Source organism: Myodes glareolus, chromosome 18, assembly GCF_982192425.1.
Source record: "Myodes glareolus chromosome 18, mMyoGla1.1, whole genome shotgun sequence".
NCBI lineage: Eukaryota > Metazoa > Chordata > Mammalia > Rodentia > Cricetidae > Myodes > Myodes glareolus.
In genome coordinates this window covers 47,403,199-47,431,153 of record NC_142043.1, presented here as the reverse complement: position 1 = coordinate 47,431,153, position 27,955 = coordinate 47,403,199, and the positions used below count along the sequence as shown (strand labels likewise).

At 51.5% G+C, this 27,955-nt stretch overlaps 1 protein-coding gene across 1 annotated transcript in view; it reads left to right on the top strand.

Annotated features, from left to right (window-relative positions):
• Adamts14 (ADAM metallopeptidase with thrombospondin type 1 motif 14) overlaps nucleotides 1–27,955 on the top strand; it is a 65,788-nt gene that overhangs the window by 18,759 nt on the left and 19,074 nt on the right. The window contains exons 3-11 of the mRNA XM_087898145.1: nucleotides 559–715; nucleotides 5,526–5,716; nucleotides 19,984–20,067; nucleotides 20,564–20,711; nucleotides 21,473–21,578; nucleotides 22,584–22,727; nucleotides 23,560–23,692; nucleotides 25,041–25,154; nucleotides 26,876–27,024. Of these exons, the coding sequence (XP_087754271.1) occupies nucleotides 559–715; nucleotides 5,526–5,716; nucleotides 19,984–20,067; nucleotides 20,564–20,711; nucleotides 21,473–21,578; nucleotides 22,584–22,727; nucleotides 23,560–23,692; nucleotides 25,041–25,154; nucleotides 26,876–27,024 (1,226 nt within the window). The remainder of the gene's footprint in view (nucleotides 1–558; nucleotides 716–5,525; nucleotides 5,717–19,983; nucleotides 20,068–20,563; nucleotides 20,712–21,472; nucleotides 21,579–22,583; nucleotides 22,728–23,559; nucleotides 23,693–25,040; nucleotides 25,155–26,875; nucleotides 27,025–27,955) is intronic.

The following is a 27,955-nucleotide window of genomic DNA, read 5'->3' as shown; positions in this document are numbered from 1 at the left end:
AGCCCTTGATTTGATCTTTTTAAGGGAATATTTTGATGTGGACAGAATGTGAGATTGAAAGTGGAGCCTGTGTCCTTGGTGCCCCATCCTGGCTAGGTTCCCGTGGGGCCCATAGCCCCCTGCTGTACCATACACGTGTGCTTTGGGGCTGAAACAATAACCCTTTGTACTGGAGCAGGGTCCACACCTATCCACGGGCTGATTTCCATTTTGTTCTGGGGTTTTCCCTTTTGCCTTTAGGGGGAGTAGGATACTGTCAGAATACTGTGCCTAGCTGTGTGTGCCCCACTTACCTTGAAAAGTAATGACAGACCTGTTTGTTCACATGAAGCCTCAGATGACTAGAACAAGCAAGGCAGGTCCTGCTGCGCTTAAAATGGGGTTCTCCCCCACCACGATCAGCCTTCCTAACTTCTCTGCGCTTCCCCATCATAGGACTTACGGGAGTCCCAGGGCTTCCCAGGCTCTGCAGGGAGAGCCCCTACACGTGTCTGTTTTGTGTCCCCCATTCTCACCTCTTCTGTCTCTCGCCTTGCTCCCCCTCTCCCTGACCCGCAGGCTGGCCTCATCCGCACAGACAGCTCAGACTTCTTCATTGAGCCTCTGGAGCGAGGGCAGCAGGAGAAGGAGGCTGGAGGGAGGACGCACGTGGTATACCGCCGGGAAGCCGTCCAGCAGGAACGGGCAGAGCCTCACGGGGATCTTCACAATGAAGGTAGGCTATGGGCAGGGGGCCCAACCTTAAACTTCTGGTTTAAGCTCTCAGTACTTGTCCTCAGTTTTCTCATTTATGAAATAGGCCTGGGCCCTAAGGGGCAGCCAAAGCAGGAGAGAAGCCCCAGTGGATTAAACGGGCAGCTAGAACTGGCCAAAATCCCGGGGCTAGAGAGAGCCACTTGGGTCTTGAACAGGGATCCTCAGGATTCCAACGTCTCTGAGGATGTACCGTGGCTAAGCTGAAGCAGAAGGTTGAATGGCTATTGGTTCTTTCCCGCTAAAACCCAACCCCACTGTGTGGGAGCCACAAGCAGATCCTTAAGGTCCTTGCTAATCAGTTCCTGGTGTTGGAGCAGCAGGGACAACTTGGTGACCAGTGCACCTTTTTGGATTCTTGCTGATCCAAAGCGGTACTTTGCTGATCCTAGGCGGGTACTTTAACATCTCAGAGCTTCCAAATGAGTGAGGTGAAATCCATCGAAGCTACCTGCTAAGGCTGTTGCATGTGTGGTGGAGTACACACTAAAGTCTACACAAAGCCAGGCAAACAGCTGACCCTTGATGAACGGCGGGTCTCACTGCAGTCACTTGGAGTAGGTAGGAACCCCTTAAAAGCAGGAGCAATTCTCTCCTAGTACTTGGGGACCCTTGCTGAGAGAAGGGATGTCGGGAATGTGACAGGTGCTGTTCCGAGCCCTGCGGCCAACTTCACAGTGAGTTAGTTGTAGCTTTGCTGTGGAGTTCCTTTGAGAAGCAATGATACTGGCTGGTTGGAATCTGGTCTTGAGTGGCCACACCCTCACGCCAGGGTCCCGTGGGGTAGGGCCCTGTGTGAAGGAATGCCCAGAAGCCAGCTCTGTGAAGCTTCAGCTGCTCTCCGAGTGTCGCTTGTAAGAATTGGGAGACTGCAGGCTGACAGGTGGGCACGAGGGGCTGGATGAACGCTCTTGACCAGTGTGAGTCAGGCTGGGATGGGCACAGTTCCTCCTTTCTAAGGAGAATATTGGGATTTTTTTTTCCAATTCTGAACCAAAAGCCATGGATCTATCTTTGAAGAGAGGCTTGGAGAAGGCGAGCTTCTCTCCATTAGCCTGACCCCAGACCCTGACCCCTTAGTAGCCACACAGATGGAGGCCCCAAGGCCAAGCTTTCGGAGTTGAGGTATCAGCCCTGGAAACTGTGTCCAGTGTTCTGTACCTCAAGCTACGTGGGTGAAACCCCTGAGTACCAGCCAATGGTCAGGGCCTGGCCACCCAGGGTCTTTCGTCTGAGTGACAAGGGATGGTAGAGCACTTTGTTGGGCACCTGTGACTCTGAGAGGCATTGGTAGGGATACTTCTTGTGAGAAGATCCCGGGTGGGCTTGTCTCCTTGTGTCTTCACCAGCCGAAGGTTTCTCTTAGGCCTGCTCTCTGCCCGGCCTGTGGAGAATCATTTCTAAGGCTGGCAGAGGGCGCCCCAGCTTGAGCCACCCCATATCTGCCCGTCCCTATCCTGTGTGAGTGTCTCTCTCCTTGTCCCTCTGAGTCAGCACTGCTTCCTGTTGTTCCATCTCCTTCAGACGCTGGTGGGGAGGTTCCTGAGGGACAGACCCCAAGGCTTCATCACCTTTGTGTGACTCCCCCAACGTGGACTCTTGTCTTTCTGTGAGTGTTGGTGGTGTCCTGAGGGGCTTTATCAGGTGGACCTGTTACTCAAGCTACTTCTGGAATGGCAGACTGCCTTCAAGCTTCTTTGTTCAGGGTTACAGCGTTCACCCATGAACTTAGGGTGGAGGGGACTAGTCCTCCAGGGCCCCGGGGTGTGGCCTTGGCTGCAGCTTCTTGCAGTTGCAGAGGGTATGTGTGCAGCATTCCTGTTACTGTATACACACAAACTCCTGCACCCACACAGTCCCACGTTCCCGTCTGTACACTCACACAGTCTCACACAGTGAAATACCCGCTACAGTAACATCTCCCCTCATGAGCCCTCGCTTATTCATGCTTGACCTTGTGAACACCTCCCCCACTCTCAAATCATACACCCACACGTGTGCGTACAATGCCCAGACCCTCACACTTTTGCTCACTGGCCCTTGAGACTTGGGCCCCCAAAGAATCGCTTCCAGGGCGTGGTCAAGCATGCGATGGCCCAATTTCAGTGTTACGGTGTCAAAAACCAGGAGCTAACACTGAGATGTGGGAAAGGAAAAATTTAATGATGCCTGGGCCATATTTTCAGTCTTCCATAGTAGGAGAATGAAAATAAATAACCCAGGTTAAAGGTAAGAGTCCCCTTATACCAAGCAACCGGTAATTAAAAGTAAAAAATTTCAGTTATCTTTAAGATCACAGGAAGGGTACATGTGTGGGTTTATGGTCAGACAGTTGGCACCACAAAACATCTTCTGGTCAGTCATTTCTCAGAACAGTGGAAACAATTGATGATGTGTAATTCACAAGATTATTGATGAAGAGCCAGTCAAAAAAAAAACATGACTTGTAGCTAAGGATATGATCAAAGTCTAACATTGCTTAATTAAAAAGAAAATGGAATCCTCCGTCCCTTAGCACTCAGAAGTCTGAACTGCTCGGCCAGGCTGTTGGGGTATCCCTCTATGTTCTGACTGCACCTCAATTTCCCCAGCTCTCTGTCTATCTCCTAACACCACCGTCTTCTTCAGCCCTGGCCTGCCCTGTGCCTTGTTCCTTCCTCCCACATCCTTCATGAGAGGCAACTGGATGTGAACCATCATAGACTCCTATGGCTGAGCTTTGGGCCTCGGCCATAAACATATGTGTGTGAGGTGTATGTCCATGTGTGTTCATGTACATGCTTTGCTTATGTGTCCGTGAGTGGGTACTTGTGGGGTCATGTGTGTTCATGTGTCTGTCTTCCTCAATCGTTCTTTACTTTGTATACTGAGGCAGGCTCTTGCACTTGGATCTGAAGCTCAAGGATTTGTCGTCTAGCTCCCTAGCCTGCTCTGAGGAGTCTGACCCTGCCTCCCACCTGTTAAGACTACAAACTGGCAGCCACACGTCCCCAGCATTTATCTAGGGGTCAAAGATCCAACTCCGGGCCACACGCTCATGTAGAACTCCTTTACCGGCAGAGCCGTCTCCTCAGCTCTCAAACTCACCCTTTTAAAATGCATAGCTGTGTGGCTTTACGCCGCCTTCACAATGCGTGCAACCAAGACCTTTGTTTAATTCCAAAACGTGCTTGTCACTCTCTTTAAAATCTTCTGTCCTCCCCACGATGAGGGTGGATCCCTCTGAACACAGGAATACAGTTTGAGGCCTGTTTGACGTCTTCCCTTTAGCGTTCAAGGCTTCACGTTACAGTGGTCTCAGCATGCCACTCGTGTGCACAGCGCTGTCGCTTTCCTCCTCACGCCTGCACTCTTCTCTCTGTCCGCACACCTTTGGGGCCGCTGTGACGGGGTGCTGGTCTGAACACGTGTCTGCGTGCCGTTTTCAGTGAATACAGCTGGCTTTGGGTGTGGTCTGGGAATGGAATCCGTGGGTCCCTCTAGGTTTCAGGGCTTGGAGATTGCTGATGGTTTTGGGCAGCTGTACATTTTCCATTCACTTGAGGCTTCTTGGGTGGGCTCCCTCATGGCTCTCAGCTCTGGCTCGCTGTGCCTGGAGGGTCACGGAGAAGAGAGTGTTTCTGAGGTACCTATGACCCCCCCCCCCCCAGTTGATACATGACTCCCCTTTTCTCATTTGCGGAGAGGGAAATTTGGGTAGTCCCAGCCTGGGTGTGGAGGGAGACTCAGGTTTACAGTTAGGGCCCCTGCCGTTAATTTGCTGTGTGACCTAGAATGAGTTAGGTGACCTTTCTGAGCCTCCCTTCAGTAAATGTAGAGGGAAGGGCTCCAGGGCTGTTGAGTATCTGAGTGCTGCTCACATACTAAGGTGACCATTGCTCCCTCTCCTCTCATGGAGAGTACTTGCACCTGCCCCCACCCCACCCCACCGGGCCAGGATTCCCCCCTCCTTCCTCTGAGATGCTGGAATCACCATTGGGCTTAGACGCTGGACTGCCGGGAATCTTCACTGTTTTGGATTTTTGGAGCATTTCCAATTTGGGATTTTTGGATCAAGGATGCTCAGCTGTCCTGGTGTATGCATTCCACAAAGTCCAAAAATGGTGATCTGAAATGGATAAGAAGCCCTTAAACTGTATGTTGGCACAATTCCATTTCTGTCATGTGACCTAAACTGTAGACTCCAATGCAGCCCCCTCCCCATTTATCATCCAACTGCCCTTTGTCTACCCATCTGCCAGCCGCTAGGAGTGCGGTTGTGGGGTCTTCATACCCCCAGCTCAGGCCCACTCTAATGGGATTTTAGATAAGTGGATTCCTGAGTGTTTTGAGGAACAGTCTGAGGGGCTGGGGATATGGCTCCGTTAGTGGGTTCACCCAGCTGCACCCCATGGAATGATGTGGTGGCGCGTGCCCTGTCGTCTCAGAACTCAGGAAGTAGAGGCATGAGGATCAGAAGTTCCAGGTCATCTTCAGCTACATAAGCTCAAGACCAGACTGGCCTACAGGAGACCCTGCCTGAAAAAGAAAGAGAGAAAGGGTCAGGTGGTAGAGGTGCGCACCTTTAATCCCCGCACTCAGAGGCAGAAAAATCTCTGAGTTTGAAGCCAGCCTGGTTGACGGAGTGAGTTCCAGGATGGCCAGAGCTTCAGGTTTCGAGAAACCCTGTCTCAAACAAAGCAGAAAGAAAAAGAGAAGAAGAATGAAAGAGAGAGAAAGAAAGATGGATTCAACATGTGTTACAGCCTCCCACTCTTTCTACCTGGTTCTAGCTTTTGGCCTTGGTGACCTGCCCAACGTGCTGGATCTGGTTGGGGACCAGCTGGGTGACACAGACCGGAAGCGGCGGCATGCCAGGCCCGGCAGTTACAGCATCGAGGTGCTGCTGGCAGTGGATGACTCGGTGGTTCGCTTCCATGGCAAGGAGCACACGCAGAACTACGTCCTCACGCTCATGAACATCGTGAGTGTCCCTGGGCACTGGGTGGCGTGGGTGGGTGGGTGTCTCAGGCCTGGAGCTCCTCAGAGAGTGTGTGGAGGAGTGACAGCTTGCAGTTTAGTGTAGGGACATCTGAATGCTGCAGGCCTGGTTGGCCACCTCCATGTGGCTTCTTCTAGCCTAGTAGGTGGCGTGGGACCCATAAAATAATTCCAGGAGGAGGAAGTGAGGACAGCCACGGATGTGGACACACCTACCTTCTAGGAGTATTGACTAATCAACCCAAGAGTAGAAATTGCAGGTCCAGCTAGGACCACATGGCAGGGTGTAGTAGTGTTTGGCGGGAGGTGGCAGAACCAGCTGTAACTTGCTGGTCTCTTGTGAGGTGGCATCTAAGTGCTACTGTGTCCACTCAAAGCCTGGCCTCTAACGGTGGCCTTATGCCAGGTGGTATTCCATGACCAGTGACCCAGGTGTGTGTGTGGCGGGGGAGGAGAAGATTTTTTTTCTCTTCCTTCTTATGTCCCATATAGCGTGAGACAAATGAGCAGGAGGAAGTAGTTTATCAAACCCTCAGGTCTGAGTCAGGGGAGTTACCTTGAGTGTCTCAGATAAGTGAGTTACTCAAAGAAGTGGCCAAAACTAGAAATTTTGCTCAGGTCAGATAGGTTCTTTTAAAATTATAGTGTGGCCTGGAGGGATGGCTCAACTGTTAAAGGCTAGGCTCACAACCAAAATTATAAAATTAGAGAGACAGAGAGAGAGAGAGAGAGAGAGAGAGAGAGAGAGAGAGAGAGAGTGTGTTTTGATTGATTGATTGTACTGCAGAGAGTTAGTAAGGGCCAGAGGGCAATCTGGGGGAATTGGTTTTTCTCCCTCTACCATGCTGGTCTCAGGGATTGAACTTAGATCCTTGTGCTTGACAGCAAGTGCCTTTGCCTGCTGAACCACCTCTCAGACCCTCAGGTGGGTTCTTAAAGGAAGGAGAGCAAACGGAGATGAGGAAGTTGGTGGTTGTTGCTCAGTCAGGCCCCAGAGGTCTGTCTTCATGGTGTGAAGGGATTTTCTGTGGCTCCATTTCTCTAAAGACCGCTGCTCTTTCAGTAAGGGAAGTTCCAGAGGTTTCTTTCTGTGTCTGCTCAACTAAGAATATTTTCATCTTGCAGTATTCTAACCACTCTGCCCCAGGACAAGCATGGATGTCCCGGGGGGGGGGCTTTACCCTCTGTTGAGTCACTGAGTCGACGCTTAGGGTCATACCCTTGTGTGTGGGTTCTGGGCTGTGGAAGGTGACCTCAAGTGACCAGGGGATGGAGACTTCAAGGTTTTAGGGCTGATGGATGATGGAGAATGAGAGAAAGGCAGGAAGTTGGCACCAGCCAGATATGGGGCTTCCCTTGGAAACGGGAAGGGGCCATGCATTTTTGTTATTATTGTTGTTTTAAATTTATTTATTTTCTTTTATGTGTCTGGGCATTTTGCCTGCATGGATGTCTGTTCACCACATGTGTGTCTCATGCCCTAGAAGTTCAGAAGAGGTGTTGGATCCTCTGGAACTGGAATTATGAATGGTTGTGAGCTGCCAACTCAGTAGGTGCTGGGAACAGAACTCTGAGCCATCCCTCTAACCCGTGCTGTTGGTTTTATTTGTTTGTTTGTTTTGCTTTTTGAGATAGGGTTTCTTTGTGTAACAGCCCTGGCTGTCCTGGAACTTGCTCTGTAGACCAGGGTGCATGCCCAGCTTAGCCCCTACTGTTTTGAGAGCAGATCCTTGCTAAATAACTCAAGCTGCCATTTCTTTTCTTTCTTTCCCTTTTTGTTGTCCTGGAGAATTGATCCTTGAGTTTTGAGAGAACTCTGACCCAGCTCCTTTTGTCTTGCTCTTTATCTCGAGACAGCCTCTTGCTAAGTTGCCCCGGCTAGCCCTGAGCTCACTCTTGAGTGCTGAGATTACAGCCTGAGCCACCACAGCTCATTCAAGGCTAGGAAGAGTCCTTTGGATGGATCATGAAGAGACTGTTCCTTTCTAAGGCCAGAGCACTTTTGAAACTAGCTCAGGGAGGCGTGATATGGTAAACCCCTTGGAAGGTTTCCGAAGGATCCTTCTGGTTCAGAAGGATCTGGTAAACCTTCTCAGCTCAGGAGCTATAAGAGAATGCCATTGGCGTGGTGGGGAAGGAATGAGAAGTTCTTTCTGGCGGTTAGGTCTGTGGGGGTCAGTATCCAGCTACCATCCTTTCCCAGGCCCCCTGCACTTCCCCATATTTTACTGTTGGACAAAGTAGACCTGTGGCCCACCCTGGCTGTCTTGGAACATCCAATTTCTATGTCCTGAATTTTGACCCTTGACCCCTAACCTAGCTAATGATGGCCAAGAATCATTGTCAGCTTCCCCTACAGACAATGCTCTGAAGGAATTCTTTGGTGACTGCTGTGTGGATAGCCTGGGTTTATTCTTTCTTCTCCCCCTTCTCTCTCATTTCTTCCTTCTCTGCTTCTTCCTTTCATCCCCCCTCCTGTCTTTTTGCTTACTTATTTTTAAGTTGGTATCTTTCTGTGTATCCTAGACTGTTCTTGAACTTAGTATGTGGTCCAGGCTGGCCTTGAACACTTGGTCTTCCTGCCACCCCTTCCCAAGTGCTGGGATTACAGGAATAGGATTACACTATGTCCAACTCAGATTCAGTGCCATAGGCTTGGCTGCTTGCTCACTGCTGCCTTGCCATATGGATAGGAATCACAGGGCCTGGGATGGCACAGCTGAGGCCAATGCTTGCCATGGAACCCAGCTTCCAGGACATGGGTGTTCACAGTACACACACAGGCTATGACTTATGGGATTGCCATACACACCTGCCACTGCCATCAGGCAAGCGGTTGTGTGGGGCTGTGACTTTGTTGAACAGAGGATGGCCAGCCAGACTTCCTGCCCCTGGAGGGGGGCAGATGGGCAGCAGACATCCTTGCCCTCCCATGGGACCCGCAGCCCATCCTCTTCATTGTGTGATACTTTTATTTGGTTGGGATGCTGGAAGCACAGACAGCCCTGGGGAGACTTCATGGGTCCAGGTACATGGGTGTCACTTTACCTTTGCCTTGAAGCTCTGCCTACCTGAGCAGCCTTGTCTCTGCCAAGGTTAGCCTGGTGGGATCACGGAGTTTATCTGGTTGCCAGTACAGATGCTTTTATTGTGCTAGTACGTGGGGACTGGGGTGAGGGGTGAGATGGGGAGGAGTTGGAGCATATTCAGAGAGTGGGGCAGTTAGCATCATCCAAGGAGATCCTGTCCCCAGAGCAGTCAAGGCTGCAGAGAGTAGCAGACCTTTCATGCCAAGCCTGGCCTGCTTCGGGGTTAATTCTGCACTCACTGGGGTTATTTTAGAAAGATCCACAGCTACAGATGGTAGGCAGGGACTCCTCCATTCCTCTCTCACCTGACAGTAGGCTTTGGATGCCTGGTCTTTCTCTGTACCTTAGGTCCCTTTCCTTAGGGCGTCATCAAGTCTCAGTGCTAGGGGAGCCCTTTGAGCCCCTGAAACTAATGAGTAGTTATTTTCAGGATGTAGCGTTCACCTGCTGGGAGCCTGACATTCTCAAAGCTTCAGTCGGGCTGCACAGAAAAGCCTCAGGCCTCTGGGATAATCAGATTAATTGAAGACAGTGCAGAAGGACTTAGAGGTGGCAGAGGCCCAAGAGGCAGGACCACCTGTCCCATGCAGGCAACAGCCTGAGCATTTTACAGCTGGCTTGTTGGCCCCCTACTCATAGCCCTAGGAGGTCACATCTATTGGCTTGTTAACTCCCTACCCCTCCTTGGGAGGTGATATCCATTACCTTCTTGGAGGGGTTAAGCAGCCAGCTTGGAATCTATACAGCAACTAGGTGGCAGAGCCAGGCTTTAAACCAAGATCTGTGATTCCAAAGTTTGTTTCCTTCCTATCACTTCTGCTGTTGCAGAACTTGACAGGCAGTTGTGGAGAAGGGAGGAGGAAGATCCTGGGCTCCCAGCCTAATGTGCAGGGGGTGTGGGTGGGGGCTGAGTTCCATCCCCAGTAATACACACACACACACACACACACACCACACAACACACACACACACACCACATGAACCACTGCCTTGAAATGGGTTGCTTTTAACTTTTAGCAAAAAAAAAAAAAAACAAAAAAACAAAAAAAACAAAAAAAAACCACCACTCCAAAACCAAAACCAAACAAACAAACAAAAAAGTAGTGGACTTTGGGAGAGCGATAAAGGCATGGGACCAAAGAGAAGGCACAGGCAGCTTCAGGCTGTATTTCTTCGTTATCAGAACTGAAGGAGGTGGGATGCGGTTGGCATCTCATGAGTGGAGACCAGGGAGTCCCCTGAGTATCCTACAGTGCATGGGGCAGTTCCCCAGCCAGTATCAAGTTGTCCACAGTGGCAGGTAAAGCCCCTGCTCTAAGGTATTTGCCCCCACTGCTACATACAGGTATGGATGCTTTCTAAGCCTGAGAGGAAACAGCTCTCACCCCAATAGAAGGCACAGCACAGATGCTGCCTGCACCCAGCAAGAGAATCACGTTAGCAAAGAGCAGAGCGGTGCCTCCTGAGCACATTCACACATGACATTCCACTTTATCCAAAGGAGACTCCAGACATCCTATTTCCAGGGCAGTGGCTCCCAAAATAGAAGTTCATTTTAATCTAACAGATGCCATTGATTAAATCCAGGCTCCCGAATTGGACATTTGTCCCTCTTCGTTCTCCATAGAGATGGACAGTGGCTCCCAAAACTGAGTTCAGGAGGCAAGAAATGTTGCACTTCGGGCTTGCCAGGCCTCCTCGTGCCTCTGTTTATACGCATGCAGGCGGGCCTGCCTGGGACATCAAGGCCGCTGTGTTTCCTAAGTAGGTTGTGGGGGAATAAATGCTGAACGTTGTAGACTGATGAAAAGGTCTCTGTTGGGCTGGGTGGGTCTGTCCCTGTGCTCTCCGAGCCACCCTGCACAAACAACCTGGATCTGAGGTGGGCCAGACAGCCCCATCCCAGGGGAGCTATGCAGGCCAGCCCTTAGGCGCTGGGGAGCCTTGGAGACACCACCTCCCTTAATGTGTACTGATTGGCAGGCAGGAGACACCGCTCACTGGGAGTCCACACCAGCCCTTTGAAATATAAGGTCATGGTTATTGGCTTGGTCCAGGGGACAAGTTAGGAGACTCAGCCTCCTCCTTTCACCTCCAAGCTGGTGACTCGAGGCAGGACTTGTTGATGTGGCACATGGGGAAGGGTGGTACCTTGTGCTCCAAGGGGACAAGGTTTTGGCGCCAGGCCTAGCAACTGTAGGGGTCAGGCCAAACACCAGGAAGACAGACCAATGCTGGGGAACCCTGTGTTTAAATCTGTCCCTTCCCTCCTCATTCAAAAATGAAAGAAAAGGGAAAAAAATCTGGTACAAATGGATAGACGGTTTCTAAAGTCCCAGGTTAGTTCTCCCCAGAATCATTAAAGCCACCAAAAGCCAGGAAGGGCTAAGAAATGGTAGCAGATGTGTGACCTGGTGCATTATTGTATCCTGGATGAGGTCCCCTCCACCCCACCTCCCAGCAAAATAGGATGTTAGGGGGACACTGGAGGACCAGAGTGATAGATACACAGACTTGAGTTAGTAATTCCCTACCGGTGTAGGTTGGCTCATCCTGACAACTTGAACCATACTGATGCAAGATGCTGGTAGTGGGAACAGATGGGTACACGGTGTCTGGGGTGTCCCTACTAGCCTGGCAAATTCTCTGCAAGCCTAAAGCTTCTCTGTAGGGAGAGGTTCCTTAGGAGTTGCATATCTCTTCTCTGGAATGCTTGGGACCAGAGTGTTTGGGGTTTGGAGTGTTGCATGCCAGCAGCAGCAGTCTTGGGGAGAGGATTCAAGTCGAAACATGAAGTTCACATGTGTTTCATGTTCACCTTAGATACATAGCCAGAAGGTAATTTCACATGTTATTTTTAGTGCACCTGATTTTTTGACAGCAACCCATCAACCCACCCAGGTGTGGAATTTTCCACCTACAGTGTTACTCTGGCAGTCAAAATAAATAAGTAAACAAATAAACAAACAAACTCCAGAAATTAGAGCCCATTTCCAGATTTAGGATATTCAACCTGTAATTCATTAAGGGCTGATAACACTTACACAGCTTTTGGCGGTGACAGACCTGGGATGCTCTCAACCCTGGACAGAGAAGCTCCTTCTGCCGTGTGCAGCGGTCAGTGGGGGAGATGCTCACATGCTCACTGGGTCACAGTGCTGATGATATGCCACCGAGTGCTCAGGACGTTCTTATCAACCCCGCCACCAACGTCGCAGAAGAGGAGGCGGGGAAAGATGTAAGATGGAGGGCGGGGAGGAGTGCCGTGGAATGCTGTCTTCTGGACATGAACCACTGCAGGTGTGGTCACTTGCACAAGATCCGTACAAGAACAAGCCAGTCAGGCTCCCTACCTAGCTAGGGGCGGGGGAATGATCTTCAGGCCCCACTCTATACTGAGGATAGTGGCAGTCACAGGGGAATGGAGAATTGTTCTCTATTGAAGACGTGTCCACTAGCAGATTTCTCATGCTCCAGCAGATGGCTTCACGCCCAGTGATGTGTGTGTGTGTGTGTGTGTGTGTGTGTGTGTGTGTGTGTGTGTGTGTGACAATGACATTGGGAGAGGAATATGTTTTTGAGGTCATGAAGAGAGTTAAAGGAGGAACATGGGAAATAGATATGGTCATATTTCCTTATATAGATGCTTGAACTACTTAAAAAAAACCGTCAGGCAGGGCTTCCTCTTCTGTCTGGAAAGATTGCTGGGATTCAGGGAGGGAGGTGAGGCAGGGAGGTGAGACCCTCGTAGGCTGGGTCAGCACCTAGTGGCAGTCGGTGCCTTTGCCTCTGCATGAGCACAGGAGGCCTTAGACTCCAGGGTCTTGCCTCTTGGTGCTGTCCCTACTCTGTCTCCTGGCCTGAAACCTGCCTGAGCCCTCTGACAGAGGTGGCCAGCCTATCCTGCGGCTCCTCCGAGCATCGTCACTCAGGAGAGAGGGAGTGCAGACTGCAGACTCTGTGCTCCCTGGAGCTCTCTGCCCTAGCTCTGCCAAGGAGAGACTGACTGGTCTTGATGTGGAACTGGGGGAAGACTGCCCACAGCCTTCTCATGTTCTCCTGGGGGCCTGGTTTACCCCTCTAGCCGCAGACTGAAGCTGGGGCTCTCCCACCTCAGGCTCAGAGTCTAAAAAAAGTATAGCTCTCATACCGCAGGGCGGTGGGGGCCTGACACCCCCAGGGTTACAGGGTGAAGGGGAGGGCATCTTTGCGAATGCTGTCTTGCTCTTCATTGGGCTGGGAAACCCTCTTCTGCAACCTGGGAAGTCTTCTGTGATCTGGAAGTCAGACTGTGTATTTGGGGAAACGGGTTATTTGGGAGAAGGTTCCAGAAAGCTCCGAGGTGTAGGGTCCTGGCTCAGGGTCCCCTTCCGCTGCTGTCCTCCATTTCACTCTGCCACAGAGGATGCTTTCTCTCCACGTCTGTCCCTCTGAAGTGTTCAGGGCTCGGGTGCGTGGCGCTCCTGCGGCTTCCCAATCACATTTCCCCAAATTGCAGCTCATGTCAGTGGGACCGGCAGTCATCGGGCAGTAGGGTATCTCCACGAACTTACCCTCCCAGGAGCCATATTTCTGAAAGGAGATCTGAGGAGACACAGCTCGAGGTGCAGAGTGCTGCTGGCGCACCTACAGCCCTGGCCAGAACGAGTTCAGCCTCTGTCTGCTTCCTCCTGGTGCCGCTCTCCGCTAGCTCAGGGCTTCGGTGCCGACCAGGGCTGACTTTGTCCTCTGAGCTCTCTTCTTTTGTACTGGGCTGTGGGAAGCCCGCTCGCTGTCACCCTGAAACTGTCTGAACAGCCCTGAGTGTAAATAAGGGCCACGGAGATCTGTTTAAATCCCAGTTGTCCACTTCCCAGATCGGGGAGCCTTGGGCAGTTACTTAGCCTCACGGAATCTTGGACCTGAGTTCAAATTCCTGGGACTCACAAAGAAAGCTGGGCATGGCCTTTAACCTCAGCACTATGGGAATCAGAGACAGGAGGATGGCTGGGCCTTACTGGCTGCTGGCCTAGGTTCCGGATCAGTGAGAGACCCTGTCTCAAGGGAATAAGGTGGAGAGGGACAGAGCTGGACACCCAGTGTCCTCTTCTGGAATGAGCATGTACACTTGCCCATGGGGCACACACCCTTCCACACACACACTTGTACACGCGCGCGCACACACACACACACACACAGAGAGAGAGAGAGAGAGAGAGAGAGAGAGAGAGAGAAGGAAAGAAATAAAGAATGAATGAAAGAGAATATTGTTTCCTCGCTTATAAAACTGGAATAGTTCTTTTCTCTAAAGTGGTAAAGAAAGCCTGGCCTGGTGCCTGGCACACAGTAGTTATTCTGGGAGCAGCAACGCACCCCTCCAGCCCCAGTACTCTCCACCTGTCCCCTCCCATCTGCTGTTTTGTCTCCCCTCGGCCAGCATCCTGACCTTTGCTTGTTTTTCTGGTATATACACCAGTGACTATCTCAGGCCAATAGGTGACGTCAAACCCTAACCTAGGAGTCCTGGCAAAGGTGGCCTTGAACTTGGCTTAGAGGTGAGAAGCAAGGAAACCAGGTGCACTGTTCTTTCTGCCCTGTGGGTGTGTGTCTTGTGGTCATTCTGTGTCCAATCATAGACTGGACACAGAATGGCTGACTGTTCCCTGACCCACTCTCCCCACAGCCATGGAGACCAAGGGTGTTGGGCCAGGTCCTGGGTGTGCAGCCAGTTTGGAGCTTGTCCCTGTGAATATGTCCTAGGATCGATAGGTTTCTGGGCCTGCCAGGTAGCCACACCTCCCCCTGGCTGTGGCACCATGTGTAGGGGCAGTTTCTGCTAATATGATGGCCCTATCCAGTCACTTTTCTGGCCCATGTAAAACATGGACGTAGTTCCAGCCAGATCGACTCTGAGCTCCTGACTCCAGGGCCAGGACTGGCAGGGGTATTCGAGATGAACATGCCAGGGCCCAAAGAACTGGAGCAGGGGCTTGGGAGGGCAGGGCCTATCCTGCCTGCCAGTATCCTAGGCTGGGTGGCAATTGGAACAAGGGTCATTGAAAGCCTTGATGAGGGGCTGGAGAGATGGTTCAGCAGTTAAGAGCACTGGCTGCTCTTCCAGAGGACCTGAGTTCAATTCCCAGAACCTACATGACAGCTCCCAACCGTCTGTGACTCTGGTTCCAGGGGATCTAACACCTTCATACCAATGCACATAAAATAAAGTTAAGTGAATTATGTTATAAAGTCCTTAATGAGTAGATGTGGTCTGTTGAGCAAATGACCAAAATGAGTATGGTTGTCCCTCTGTCCTAATGGGATCGTTTCTAAGACCCCACCCTGAGGCCCCAAATCTGTAGATACTCAAATCTCCTTTGTAACCTATACAAGTTTCTGATTGCCACCCTCCCTCCAGTCCTGATTCCCTTCCCCACCCCCTTCCTCTCCCCCATCCCCCTCCCCTCCTTCCAGTACTGGATTTTTGTCCTAGTTAAATTTTCCTCAACTTGATGTAACCTTGAGTTATTTGGGAAGTGCAACCTCAACTGAGAAAATGCCCCTATCAGATTGACTGTAAGCAAGTATGTAGAGCATTTTCTTCATTAACTACTGATGTGAGGGGGCCCAGCTCACTGTGGGTGGTACCACCCCTGGGCAGGTGGTCCTGTTGCTCCAAGAACGCATGCTGAGGGAATCATGAGGAACGAGCCTGTAAGCAGTGTTCCTCCAGGGCTTTTACTTGAGTTCCTGTCGTGACTTCCTTTCATGATGACCTATGACTGGGTTTGTAATCTCAATTAAATCCTCTCCTCCCAAGTTGCTTTTTGCTTGTTTTTTGTTTGTTTGAAAAACTAAGCGGGATTGAACCAGGGCCCTCCATGTGCTAGGCAAGCATTCCACCCCTGAGCTGCAGAGATGCAGAACCCTCAGCTTTTGTGATTTACAGCCTCTCAGGATGACTTTGATTGAGTATCTATTCTGTCATGTGCATGGGTGTTTGCTTGCATGTCTGTGAACCACGAAATGCAGTACCAATGGAGACCACAAGAGGGAGTCAGAGCTCCTGGACCTGGAGTAATAAGTTTGAGCTGCTATGTGGATGCTGGGAATTGAACCCAGGTTCTCTGGATGAGCAGCCAGTACTCTTAGCCACGGAGTCATCTCGCCAGCTCTCTAGATAACTTTGAAAAAAATGGATGCAATGTAAGCACTGTGCACATAGCTGCTAGACTGTATTGATTAAGAGTAAAAAGGAAAAAACCAAAACCAAAACAAAAACACGTGTTTCATATAAACAGTTTTTCCTCAGATTTCCAGTGAGCAGTTGGTTAGGCCTGCAGGTGCAAAGCCTTCCAACAGAGAGGGCTGGCTGCCATATGCAGGATCCAGACAGCATTTTCAACAACCCATAGACTCGAGGACACATGGAAGACAACAATAACTCAGGAGTCCCTCCAGATGTCCAGAACCCAGTATTTATCCTTACTTAAATGTCCCAGTTGTGGCTGTCTTCTCTTTGTCCTGGGACAGGCTGTGGAGTGGGTGTCACTGATATGGTTGAATGGTGTGTGCCTCTCCTGTCTTCCTTGGGCCATCTGAGAACCCACATACTGTACTGCCCCAGCCCTGTGTAGAAGAAAGGCTGTGTTCTGGTGCTGGAGAGGCCGAAAAATCAGGAGTTACTTCTCATAGGGCTGCAGAGGTGGCTCATCAATTAAGAGTACTGGTTGTTCTTCCAGAGAACCTTGCTTTGATTCCCAGCGCCCACATGACAGCTCAGAGCTGTCTGTGATCCCAGTCCCAGAGGATACAGGCTCTCTTTTGCCTTCCGTGTGCAACAGGTATGCACTTGGTGTGCCAACATGCATGCAGCCTCATACATGTAAAAGAGGTCACTTCCCTGCAGGCATCAGTAAAATATCGTGAGGTTGGCATTCTGTGGGTGTGGGGTGTGGCTGATAGAGGCTGCAATCTTCCTAGGATAAGTCTCAGGCATGTGGGCAGAGGAAGCTGCTGTCATTACACAATGAAGCACTTTCTTTCTATGAAGTCTTTGCTGGGGAAGATGGGAGGAAACCCTTTGCCCCGGGCCTCTCCATCATGTCTTGCGGTGGGGACTGGCAGTGTCTGTCCACAGCAGGCAATGGTCTTTGGTCTTAGCACTCAGTTGGATCTAGTGCTAGACTTTGGTCTCAGTACTCAGTTGGATTCAGACACAGGCGCCAGGAAAGCCGATGGCAGAAGCCCAATGCTGGCTGCTCTGAGGTCTGCACATTCATATACAGGGGCCACTGCCAGCTCTGGGTACTGGGAGGATGGGCTGCTGGCAGGACTCTGTGGTGTAGGCAGCTTCTAATTCATGGCTCTGGACCCACAGCCTGGTTTCATCCTGTGCTGGCCCATCAGGTCTCCAGTCTGGGTTTTCCTCCTTGCAGGACTCATGTGTCGAGTTAGGAGGATGTGTTCTCTCTGTTTAGTGGGCAACCACCCCCTCCACAGCCTATAGGTTGGTTACTTTCTGTGTGCGTGAAAAAGAGTTGATGCTAAAGGGCACAGGGGACAGAAATGGTGAGACAAAGGTAGCGGTGAAATCGTCCAGCTCCCAGGAAGCCATATGGCAGGAGTCAGAGGTCACTGCTGTGTGTCACTGACAGTGCCTCTGGGCTTGTGTCTCATTTGTGGGTTCCATACATGTATATGGGGCGGCCCTCAAACAGCCATTGGTATTTCCATTGTGCAGAAAAAGGAAAAGGATCTCTTTGTTGTGCCCCAAGACAGCTAAGTGATTAAAAAAAAAAAAACAAAAACAAAACAAAACAAGAAAACAGAGCTGAGGGGGCTGGAGCGATGACTCAGCAGTTAAAAGTGCTGTCTTTCCAGAGGGCCAGGGTTCGACTCCCAGTTCAGGTCTCTCTCATCTGTCTCCCCAGTCCCAGGGGATCCCACGCCCTCTTCTGGCTTCTGTGGGAACCGCATGCCTTTGGTACACAGATATAACATACGTGGCAGGTAAAACACGCATTACATAAAATTAAAAATTAAAAAAAGAAACCAGAGCTGGGATTTGAACCCAGGACTCCAAGGAGCTGATTTATTTTTGCCTACATTGACTAGCTGAGGAAGTTATTTCTTCCTAAGACTCCCACCTGCTATCTGGGATGTTAGTCACATCGGTGATGGCATATTCTATGCAGACACCAGAAATCACAGTTAAAAGATACAGAACATTTCCCCTGGAGCCAGCAAAACACGAACAGTATGTTCAGCATCAACTAGCACATGGGCATGCACATGTGACGGGAAGTTTGTTAACTGTGGTCAGTTTTTTTGTTGGTTGCTAGTGATTTAATTTTCTGTGTGTGTGTGTGTGTGTGTGTGTGTGTGTGCACGTGCGCGTGCATGGGCGTGCGCGTGTGTGCAAGTGTGCAGATATGTCACGGTCCAGCCTTGACAGGTTGGTACGTTCCAGGGTAGGGGCGTGTGGATTAGAAATGTTAGGCTAAAAAAAATCAGAGATACAAAAGAAAAAGACAGAGATACAGAACAGAGTCGGGAGGACAACCCAATGAATACTGAATTCGCCCACATTTATTTCCATTTGCTTTATATACCCCAATCCCAAAGCAGGGGAACAGAGTAATTACCTCTTCAATACCCGAAACATCAAACAACTATACCCTGAGATAAGTATTCTGTTGTTTAGGCAGGACATGCAGGGACCACACTTGAGGCCAGACATTCATAGGCAGCCACACCCTGGGTCAAATCTCCTGTCACAACCTTGAAGGAGCAAGAATAGGCCTGAATTCTCTGACCTTTGGTCAAGCTGGAAGGAATCTACATCTGTGGGCTCCAGCACAGATGTGTGGTGTGTGCATGGCACAGTGACTGTGGAGACCAGACAGCAATTTGGATCATTTCTATCTTGCTTGAATCAGGGTCTTTTTCATCTTTCACTGCTGCAAACACCAGGCTGGCTGGACCGCAAGCTTGTGGAGATTCTTCTGTCTCCATCTCCAATCTCACTATAGGAACACTGGGGTTACCAAGGCTGTTTCATCCTGATTTTACTCAGGTCCCCAGCTCCTAAAACAAACAAACAAACAAACAGATAAAAACTATTTTAAACAAAGAACAAAGAAAGCTAGAGTGTCTAACTCAGTGTCCTGGATTAATTCAGGAGAGAGACATCCTCAGGAGAGGGTGAATAACCCATCCTTGACGCCAGGCGGTGGTGGCATATGCCTTTAATCCCAGCCCTCGGGAGGCAGAGGCAGGCAGATCTCTGTGAGTTCGAGGCCAGCCTGGTCTGCCAAGCTAGTTCCAGGACAGCTAGAGCTGTTACACAGAGAAACCCCGTCTTGGGAAAACAAAAGCAAAAACAGCCCATCCTTGGGAGTAGACAAACAGGCTCAATTCCTCTCTATCCAGATTTCCTGACAGGGGAGTACCTAGGACTGTGTTTCTGGATACAGCCTGTGGGGGACTCACAGATCTTGGACCTGTGAGACAAAAGGATTGTTCAGAGCTGAACTCCTGCCCTTGATGGAGTCTAAGAACGTCCAGGGCACCTTGTTCAAACGCAGATCTGCCTGGGGAGACGTGGGTGTGAATACTGTTTCTAAGATGTTTCTGGATGATGCTACCACTGTCCATTCAAAGGCCCTTGAGCATTGTCCTATTCTGGGATTTCCCTTGGGAAGGGTCCATGGCTTAGGCTCCACTGTGTGGGTACCACCAAGTAATGCCATCCCAGCGAAAACTGGAAAATGCTTAGAGATGTTATGACAGGGAGCTTCAGCAGGGACCCTTGAGTTGGGTGACTTCTCTGGAAAGACTCTTCAGAGGGGGACAGATCTTCAGAGGGGGACCTATGAGCGTCTTGAGGAGCGTGTTGGCCAGTCACTAAGCTTGAAGCTCTTCCCATAGATGTGGACTCTGTGCAAAGAGCTCAGAGTTGGGATTCAGTGTCTAGGGTTTGAATCCCAGCCACGTGTCCTTGGGCACGACATCACCTCTCTTGGCCTCAGTTTCCTTACTTGGTAAAGTAGGAAGGAAAAGTCCTGCTGGATAAGGTCATGGAGGGGTGAAACGGTGCTGTAGGTTAGAGCCTGGTCTGACGAGTAGCATGCAGTAGGCGTTCTCAGGGAAATTTGCTACCTTTATACTGCTCTCCTTGTAGGTGGATGAGATTTACCACGATGAATCGCTGGGGGCCCACGTGAACATCGCTCTTGTCCGCTTGATCATAGTGGGTTACCGACAGGTGAGCCCCTGCTGCCTGGAGTGGGGCAGGGTGGATGACAAGCAGGAGACCACCAAATCCCTCTCCTTGAGGAGGCTGCAGGGAAAGGGAGGCATGGAGGTGGTGCAGTGATCGAGACAAGTCCCATCATTGTTGAGCAGCCATAAACCAGGCTCTTGTTCTCCCTAATGGGGGTGAAGTCACACTTTCCCCACAAGCTACCATAGAGACTGGATGAGGGCGTAAGTGTTCAGTCTGGGGAAGTGCTCAGCCCAGTGGACTGCCTTGCAGGTTGAAGAGGGTGGAAATCGTATGCCTTGAGTCTCTAGTGGGCATGGGTACGGAACAGTGCTTGGCAAGCACCAGTGGATGGAGGACTGTGCCAGGGGCAGCCAGATGGCAATAGCTAGTGATCTCTAGGGGAGGCGCCGCAGTCCCCGGGAACCTCCGTGTTCTCCTCTGGAGCGCTCCTATGATGTCTGAGGTCTTTAACCTTTCCACTGTCGGCACCCTGCAGTCCTTGAGCCTGATTGAGCGAGGGAACCCGGCACGCAGCCTGGAGCAGGTGTGTCGCTGGGCACACTCCCAGCAGCGCCAAGACCCTAGCCACACTGAGCACCATGACCACGTCATCTTCCTCACCCGCCAGAACTTCGGTCCCTCAGGTATGTAAGGGACTGTGCTTACCATGGTCAGGCGTGAGCAGCCTGCAGGGCAGGGGTGGAGATTCACGGTTGGACCTGGAGAGCAATGTTCTGTCTGTGGGGCTCACTCCAGGGAAGAAGAGGGGACAGGACCTAGATGGACCTAGATGGCCTTGGAACTTAAGGTCTGTGGCCAAGGAATATAGCCCACTTTGGTGGCCACTGCCTCAGTCCTACCTGGAGCTGCTATTTGAAGCCCCCAGTTGCTTGAAGACCTCAGAGGCCTTAGGCATGATTCTGCGTACTCCAGACTATGAGCACTTGGGGAGACTGTGTGGCTGTAGGAAAGGCAGGCCATGCCCCATGGCACCTCATGGATCCAGGAGCTCTTCAGCTTCTGGATTCTTCCAAGTTGCAACTGGGGGGAAATGAAAATATAATGTTCACCGTCTTCCATCTGCCAGTTGCTCACTGGATAGAGGGATGTGCTGACAATCGTAAGCATCTATATACATGCAGTATGGGCAGGCTTGGGTCTCACCCGGAAGTTCCACTTGTTCAGAGCGTGGAAAACTATAGCCTAAGAACAGGTCCTAAAACAGGGACATGGTAGCAACCAGCCTTTGCTTGTTCTTTGGGGAGAGATTTTTGAGAACCCCTCTTCTCCAGGAACCTCTGGCACCCACCAGGTTGGGAAGTCTCTGCATGGTTCAGGCTGGGCACACAGGTCAGCACACCCCACCTCACCGGCCTGTGGTGACCTCTCTCCTTTTCCCTGGCAGGGTATGCACCTGTCACTGGTATGTGCCACCCCCTAAGAAGCTGTGCTCTCAACCACGAGGACGGCTTCTCTTCAGCTTTTGTGGTGGCTCATGAGACTGGTCACGTGTAAGTAGCATCGGGAGGGTGGGTGAGTGGCTCTGTGGCCATGGGCCGAGTATTGAGCTCAGAGGGGGCCTGAGCGTAAAAGAACAAGGCCAGACGGTATCTACCAGCTGCCCAGAGCAGGACGGAGCGCCATGGCTGTGGGGACCACTTGTGCCTTGGCTTTTGTCAGGCTGGTGGTAGAATGCCTGTCCTAGGCAGGGCCTGCTGTCTGGGTGGCCTCTATCCCTACTGTTTCTCCACTTTGTCTTTACCCCAGTGTCCTTTAGAGACCAGTTCCAGCTCACCCTGGCTTGTGCCCTCTGAGGCGCTGGCCCAAGCCCGCCATAAACAGGCACACTTTGAGCCCAGGCAGTAAGCCAGTTGGGGTTGGCAGACAGTTCTGTGGACTCGGATGCTGTTTAGAACACATGTATTCTCTCCCTCGCCAGTATTTGCTTTATTCATTTGTTTGTGTGTTTGTGTTTTTGAGACAGGGTCTTGTATAGCCCAGACTAGTCTCAGACTAGCTGAGGGTGTCCTTGAACTCTGGATTCTCCTGCTTCAGAATCCACCCGCATTCTGGGATTGTGATTCTGCGGCTCCTCAGTTGGCTTCGTTCACTATTTCTTGAGCACCTATTAGGTGCTGGGGGGTTTGACTTGCTGTAAAGGGCAGGCGATCCCCACTCTTTCCTAAGTCAAGGCCCCTCCCTGGTGCAGGAGGAAGAGAATGCACACCCTCCTCAGTTGTATCCGTGGGCTGTGTGTTTCCAGAGACCTGGGTACTCCTGGGTCACGGAAATGATGGGAAGAGTGAGTGGCCATTGGTGTCCCAGCTTGGTCATACTCAAGAGCTGGGAGGATATGTTTAGGGTCTGAGGGAAGGGTCGGTCTCCAGGAGGGGAGTAGAGTAGCAGAGGCATGGTCAGGGAGCTGAGGCTTGTAGGCCCAGTCAAGGCAGTATCTGCTGTTTGGGGTCCAAATTCACAGGGCAGGATCCACATTACGACTTTCCCTTGCCCTCTAGGCTTGGCATGGAGCACGATGGCCAAGGCAATGGCTGTGATGATGAGACCAGCCTGGGCAGCGTCATGGCACCCCTGGTGCAGGCTGCCTTCCACCGGTTCCATTGGTCCCGCTGCAGCAAGCTGGAGCTCAGCCGCTACCTCCCGTAGGTTCCCTCCACCCCAGGGATGGGATGGGATTGAGTGGCAAGCCCACCTCAGTGTGACCAAGGGACCCAAAGCGTGGGAGAACTATTAAAAACCGGGGTTCCCTACTCTACCCAGGTGCTAACTAGAGTTCTCTGTGGGTTGGGCTCGGGAATCTGTGTTCATTAAGTGGGCAGATGACTCCATGCTGCAGGGGGAGCAAGAGTCGCTTCAGTTCCCCAGGACTCTAGAGACAGGGATGTGGGGAGAGCCTGAGGAGGTGTAGGACAGGTGTTCCAAGCAGAGACAGGGACACCGGTCACTGACCTTCCATTGCAGCTGGCTGGCACTCCCCTTCCAGCATGTCTTCTGTATGGTGGGTACACTTTGACTCAGACGGTGTTCCCTCAAATTGTCCACAAGTCCACTCCTAATCTTATCCAGAGTGCACACTTTTATGTGTGCAAACCGATACCCAAAGCCCTCTATCGACTCTATCTATGAGGCCATAGTCCCCAGGGAACATAACCCCGCCACTACCCTGAAGGACAGGGCAAGGAATGACCCTTGAATCTGGAGGTTAGCTCAATCCACCCTGAGTTCTTTGGCCAGGATTTGGTACCCCTGCCCCTGGAATCCTCATGCTAGACTGTCATAGAGGGAGAGGGATGCTGTGACAGGCCATCCCCCTTGGAAGAGACAGCTGGGTACAAGTTCCTGTACGTCTTCCTTGCTAGTTAAAAGCCCCAACCTGGGTTGGCCTTCCTTGCTAATTAAAAGCCCCCGCCTGGGAAGGCAAGGCTTGGGATTTCTAACCCTCAGGCTGGCTTACCTCCCCTGTCTTCACTGCAGTTCCTACGACTGCCTCCTTGATGATCCCTTTGAGCGCACCTGGCCCCAGCCCCCTGAACTGCCCGGGATCGACTACTCCATGGACGAGCAGTGCCGTTTCGACTTCGGCACTGGATACCACACCTGCTTGGCTGTGAGTAGACTGGGTGCCAGGCGAGTACGACCCAGGCTGTTGGTTTGTAGAATACTGTCAATCCTGCCAGCAGTGGGCATAGGGACGGGCTTGCCAGCTTGGTTCCAGCGCACTGGGAAGAGACAGGAGGAGGTGGGGGACAGGGTGAAGACTCCATCCAGTCTGCACTTCAAGCCGTGTAGATCGAGAGGCCTGGGCACAGAGGCAAGGAGGGCAAACAGCCATTGAGAGCCCTGACTGGTCTGGTCCCTTGGGGAGTTTACCTATGAGGTAGTCCAGCCAGGTGTCAGGCCAGGGGCTGGGACTGGGTCAGAAGAGTTCCCACCTCTGGACACTGTAGTGGGCATGGTGTTCTGTCTCCTTAGCCCTGTATCTGAAAGTTACCTCTCCATGGAGTCTGCCCGTGTCTTCATCTTCCTGCGGGAGGCCGTGGATACCAAAGAGCATAATAACTGTGTTCCTAGTCCTCAGGACGGGTCGATGGTTGACCCTTAGGGTTGACCCTGAAGAGACTCACACAAGAGGAGATTGTGAGGCGGGGCATTTAAAGAACAGGCTTCTGAGGCATTAGGACTTTATATCTACACCCAGAGAATGAAGCCTCCCTCCCCTCCCCTCTGCAGGATAGGATGCTCTGTTTGGTAGCATGGAACCCTTGTGAGGTTATTTCCACCCCCCCCCCCCAGGCTACGCCGGGACGTATGACCTGACACAATACTGCACTGGGGCTGAAGAACAGGGTGTGGACTTCAGTACCCAAGCGCTGTATTTGTGGGGGTCCTGTTTATCTTAGGGGAGAGGCTAAGAAAGTAGTAAGGAAATTGGGGGTACCCTTCCAGTCTGGATCACAAGGTTGATGGGGAAGCTCAGCCAATCACATTTGGCTAGGGACGGGCACCTGGATTCCCAGGTCGTTCTTCCTTGGCCCCAGGCGGCCACACCCTAGCCAAATGTGATTGACTGAGCTTCCCCATCACAAGGCGACTGACCTCTGACCTCACTGGTTGTCCATATTAGAAGGAGAGGAGGTAGTCTGAACTTCATGCGGTTTCCCTTCCCCTCAGGATCCCCCACATGCCCACGGATGAACGGCATCCTGGGCCCAGACCTCTGTGGAGCCTCCAGACAGCTTCTGTAAAGGATGGGGAGAGGGCAGGGTGTGTGCACTGGGAAGGGCTCCTTCTCGGGCTGTAGGAGGGCACAGAAGAGGTCCGGGAGTCATTGGCATTGGCATTTAGGGTCGAGTGGAGTTGACAGTACATGAGGTTCTGGTTACCTTGTAGGGTTCACATGCCTTCCTTCTCTGTCATTATCTACCTCACACCCCCCCCCCCACCCCGCCTCACAGTTCAGGACCTTTGAGCCCTGCAAGCAGCTGTGGTGCAGCCATCCTGACAACCCATACTTCTGCAAGACCAAGAAGGGGCCCCCGCTGGATGGGACAGAGTGCGCACCGGGCAAGGTACCTGTGGGGCTGTGGAGGACGTGGCCCTCCTAGGGTATAGACCATCCGTGCCTTTCATGAATATAGGTGCCAGGACCCTGCCTCTATGTGCCATGGATAACACACATGCCTAGAGTCCTTTTATGATCCCCTTGCTTCCACATTGCTCTTTTTCCTTTGGCCTCTATGGTCAGCCTGGGTTAGGACGGTCGTTTGGCCTCTATGGTTAGCCTGGGTTAGCATGGTCATTTGGCCTCTATGGTCAGCCTGGGTTAGCATGGTCATTTGACCTCTATGGTCAGCCTGGGTTAACACGGTCGTTTGGCCTCTATGGTCAGCCTGGGTTAGCACGGTCGTTTAACCTCTATGGTCAGCCTGGGTTAGCACAGTCGTTTGGTCTCTATGGTCAGCCTGGGTTAGCACGGTCATTTGAGCTACAGCAGGCTCAATTCCTCACACTGCATAGATGAGATGACTGAACCCCAAATGGGCTAAGGTCAGGCCACAGGGCGAGTGACTAACAGAGAGGGATAAAGGGGGGACTCCACCTATCCCACCTACTCCCCTGCTCCCTGGCACCTCTTCCCCACCCCACATAGAGATGTTTGCTTCCTTGGGCTTGTATAGTGCAGGGAAATCCCTGTCCGGTCCAAGAGCCCTAAGGAGCCCCTTTAAAGTCACGTACCCTCCCAGTCACAGCCCTGCATGCAGTTAGCCAATGGGTCTCCACCTTGGCTACACATCATTTGAGGGACTTTATAAATCCCCCTACTGGAGTAGAAGGTGGCCGCTGAAGGGTACAGAGGAGTTTTGGGGGTGGTGGTGAAAATATTCTGAAGTTCGACTGTGGTGCGGACAGGATATGCACTTTGGATTATGGAGATATTGAGTTGTACACTCAGAATGAGAGGCCGCTGTGATCTGTAAATAAATAACCCTTCACTGGGAACATCTCAGGATCCTAAAAGATTGGCTCAACTGTTTGGGTGAAGCGCAGGTATCTGGGGAAGCGCAGGTATCTAGGGGACTCCAAGATGAACAGTTCATCTCTTGAGAAACATCCAGAAAATGCTGTATTTTTCTCAATTCCCTGTGATAAAATGGAAGAGCTTATTCACCTTAGGCCTCGTTTGAGTATCCAGCCCTGAACCTTCAGTTCTGTGGGCAGTTTAACCAAAGAGTAAACTGAGCTCCACTAAAGTGAAGAGGCCGCACACATCTCGTAACAGCTGAGCTGGGATTCAAACCCAGGCTGTTCAGATTCTGTGTGTCTATCCCTTGGCTTCAGGCCACAGACTTGGCTCATACACGTTTATGGTCTCTAGCGGGGCATTTCAGGGAACAGGTCAGCTTCAGACAGGGAGAGACGATTGTCTTTCCTTCCCCCTTCAGCCCTGCCCACACCCGACAGGGTGATGCTGGAAATAGTAGCCCATTATCATTGGATAATGAATGTTTACTGTTTCTGGAGGGCTGTGTGTGCTGTTACCAGCATTGCACTGGAGAAAGATGGCGACACCCAGGACAGCAAGCCTTTTGTTTGAGGGGGCTCCGCTACCTGTATTCCAGTAGGACTGGGATCCTGTCCAGTTCATTCGCCAGGCTAATCTCTTAATGGCTCTCTCTTGCTGGCCTTGCCGTGGTATCTATCAGCTGTGCTGTGTGCCCCAAGGGACACCCTTGTTGTAGGCTCCACTGCAGTGGCCCAAGGTGACCGTAGGCCCTCTGTTCTACCCCAGTGGTGCTTCAAGGGTCACTGTATCTGGAAGTCACCGGAGCAAACTTACGGCCAGGATGGAGGCTGGAGTTCCTGGACCAAGTTTGGTTCATGTTCTCGGTCGTGCGGAGGTGGAGTGCGATCCCGAAGCCGGAGCTGCGACAACCCTCCGTGAGTGCAGTGGACGGAGGTGGGCAGGGCCAAAGATACCAGATGAGAGACACTCAAAGGGGGAAGGTAGTGGGCAGAGTACAGGGGAGCAACCCCTACAGTCAAGGGATCCCTGGATAAGAACCCAGAATGTTGGAGCAAGGTAGGTCTCTCCTACCTGCATTTGCTAGTGAGTCATGGGGCTGCCTTCCAGAAATGTGCCTGAAGTTGCATTTCAAATTGTCATATCCAGAGGAGTCCCCAGAGAGAGTGGGTGGGCCCAGGACTCTGCCAGGTACTCAAGACCTCCCACCACCCACCCAATCTTTCGGCCAAACTCTGAGTAAACCCAAGTTTCAATGCATTACACATCATCAGGTTTGCTTTCTGCCACATACACAAACTTACTTTTCCTTTTTTGTTTTGTTTTGTTTTGAGACAGGGTTTCTTTGTGTAATAATCCTAGCTGTTCTGGAACTAGCTCTTGTAGACCAGGCTGGCCTCGAATTCACAGGGATCCGCCTAACCCTGCCTCCCAAGTACTGAGATGAAGGGCCTGCACCACCACCACCTGGCTTTCCTATTTTTTTTTAACTACTTCTGTCTAACACCTGTTCCTCCATCTCCATTCCCCACCACTTGTCTGTCCCTTTTTGTCATCTTGGTAAGATTCCCTCCCCTATGTCACAGCTGTGGAATGTCCAAGCCCCGGTTCCCCCACAGTCCTCATCTCCCAGAATGAAACTGCTTGCTTAGGACACCTAATGAGGAATGGGTAAACTGGATGAAGCCGCCATGAGTCCACTGGTCTGGAGACTTCCACAGGGCCTGGCTGAGGCCCTCCTTGTACCAAGTAACATAATAAACATTCATAATAACAGGTCACAGGGCTACAGTGGATCCAGAGCCCTTAGACATAGTAGTCATTTGGGGCTCGGTGACTAAAGTCCTT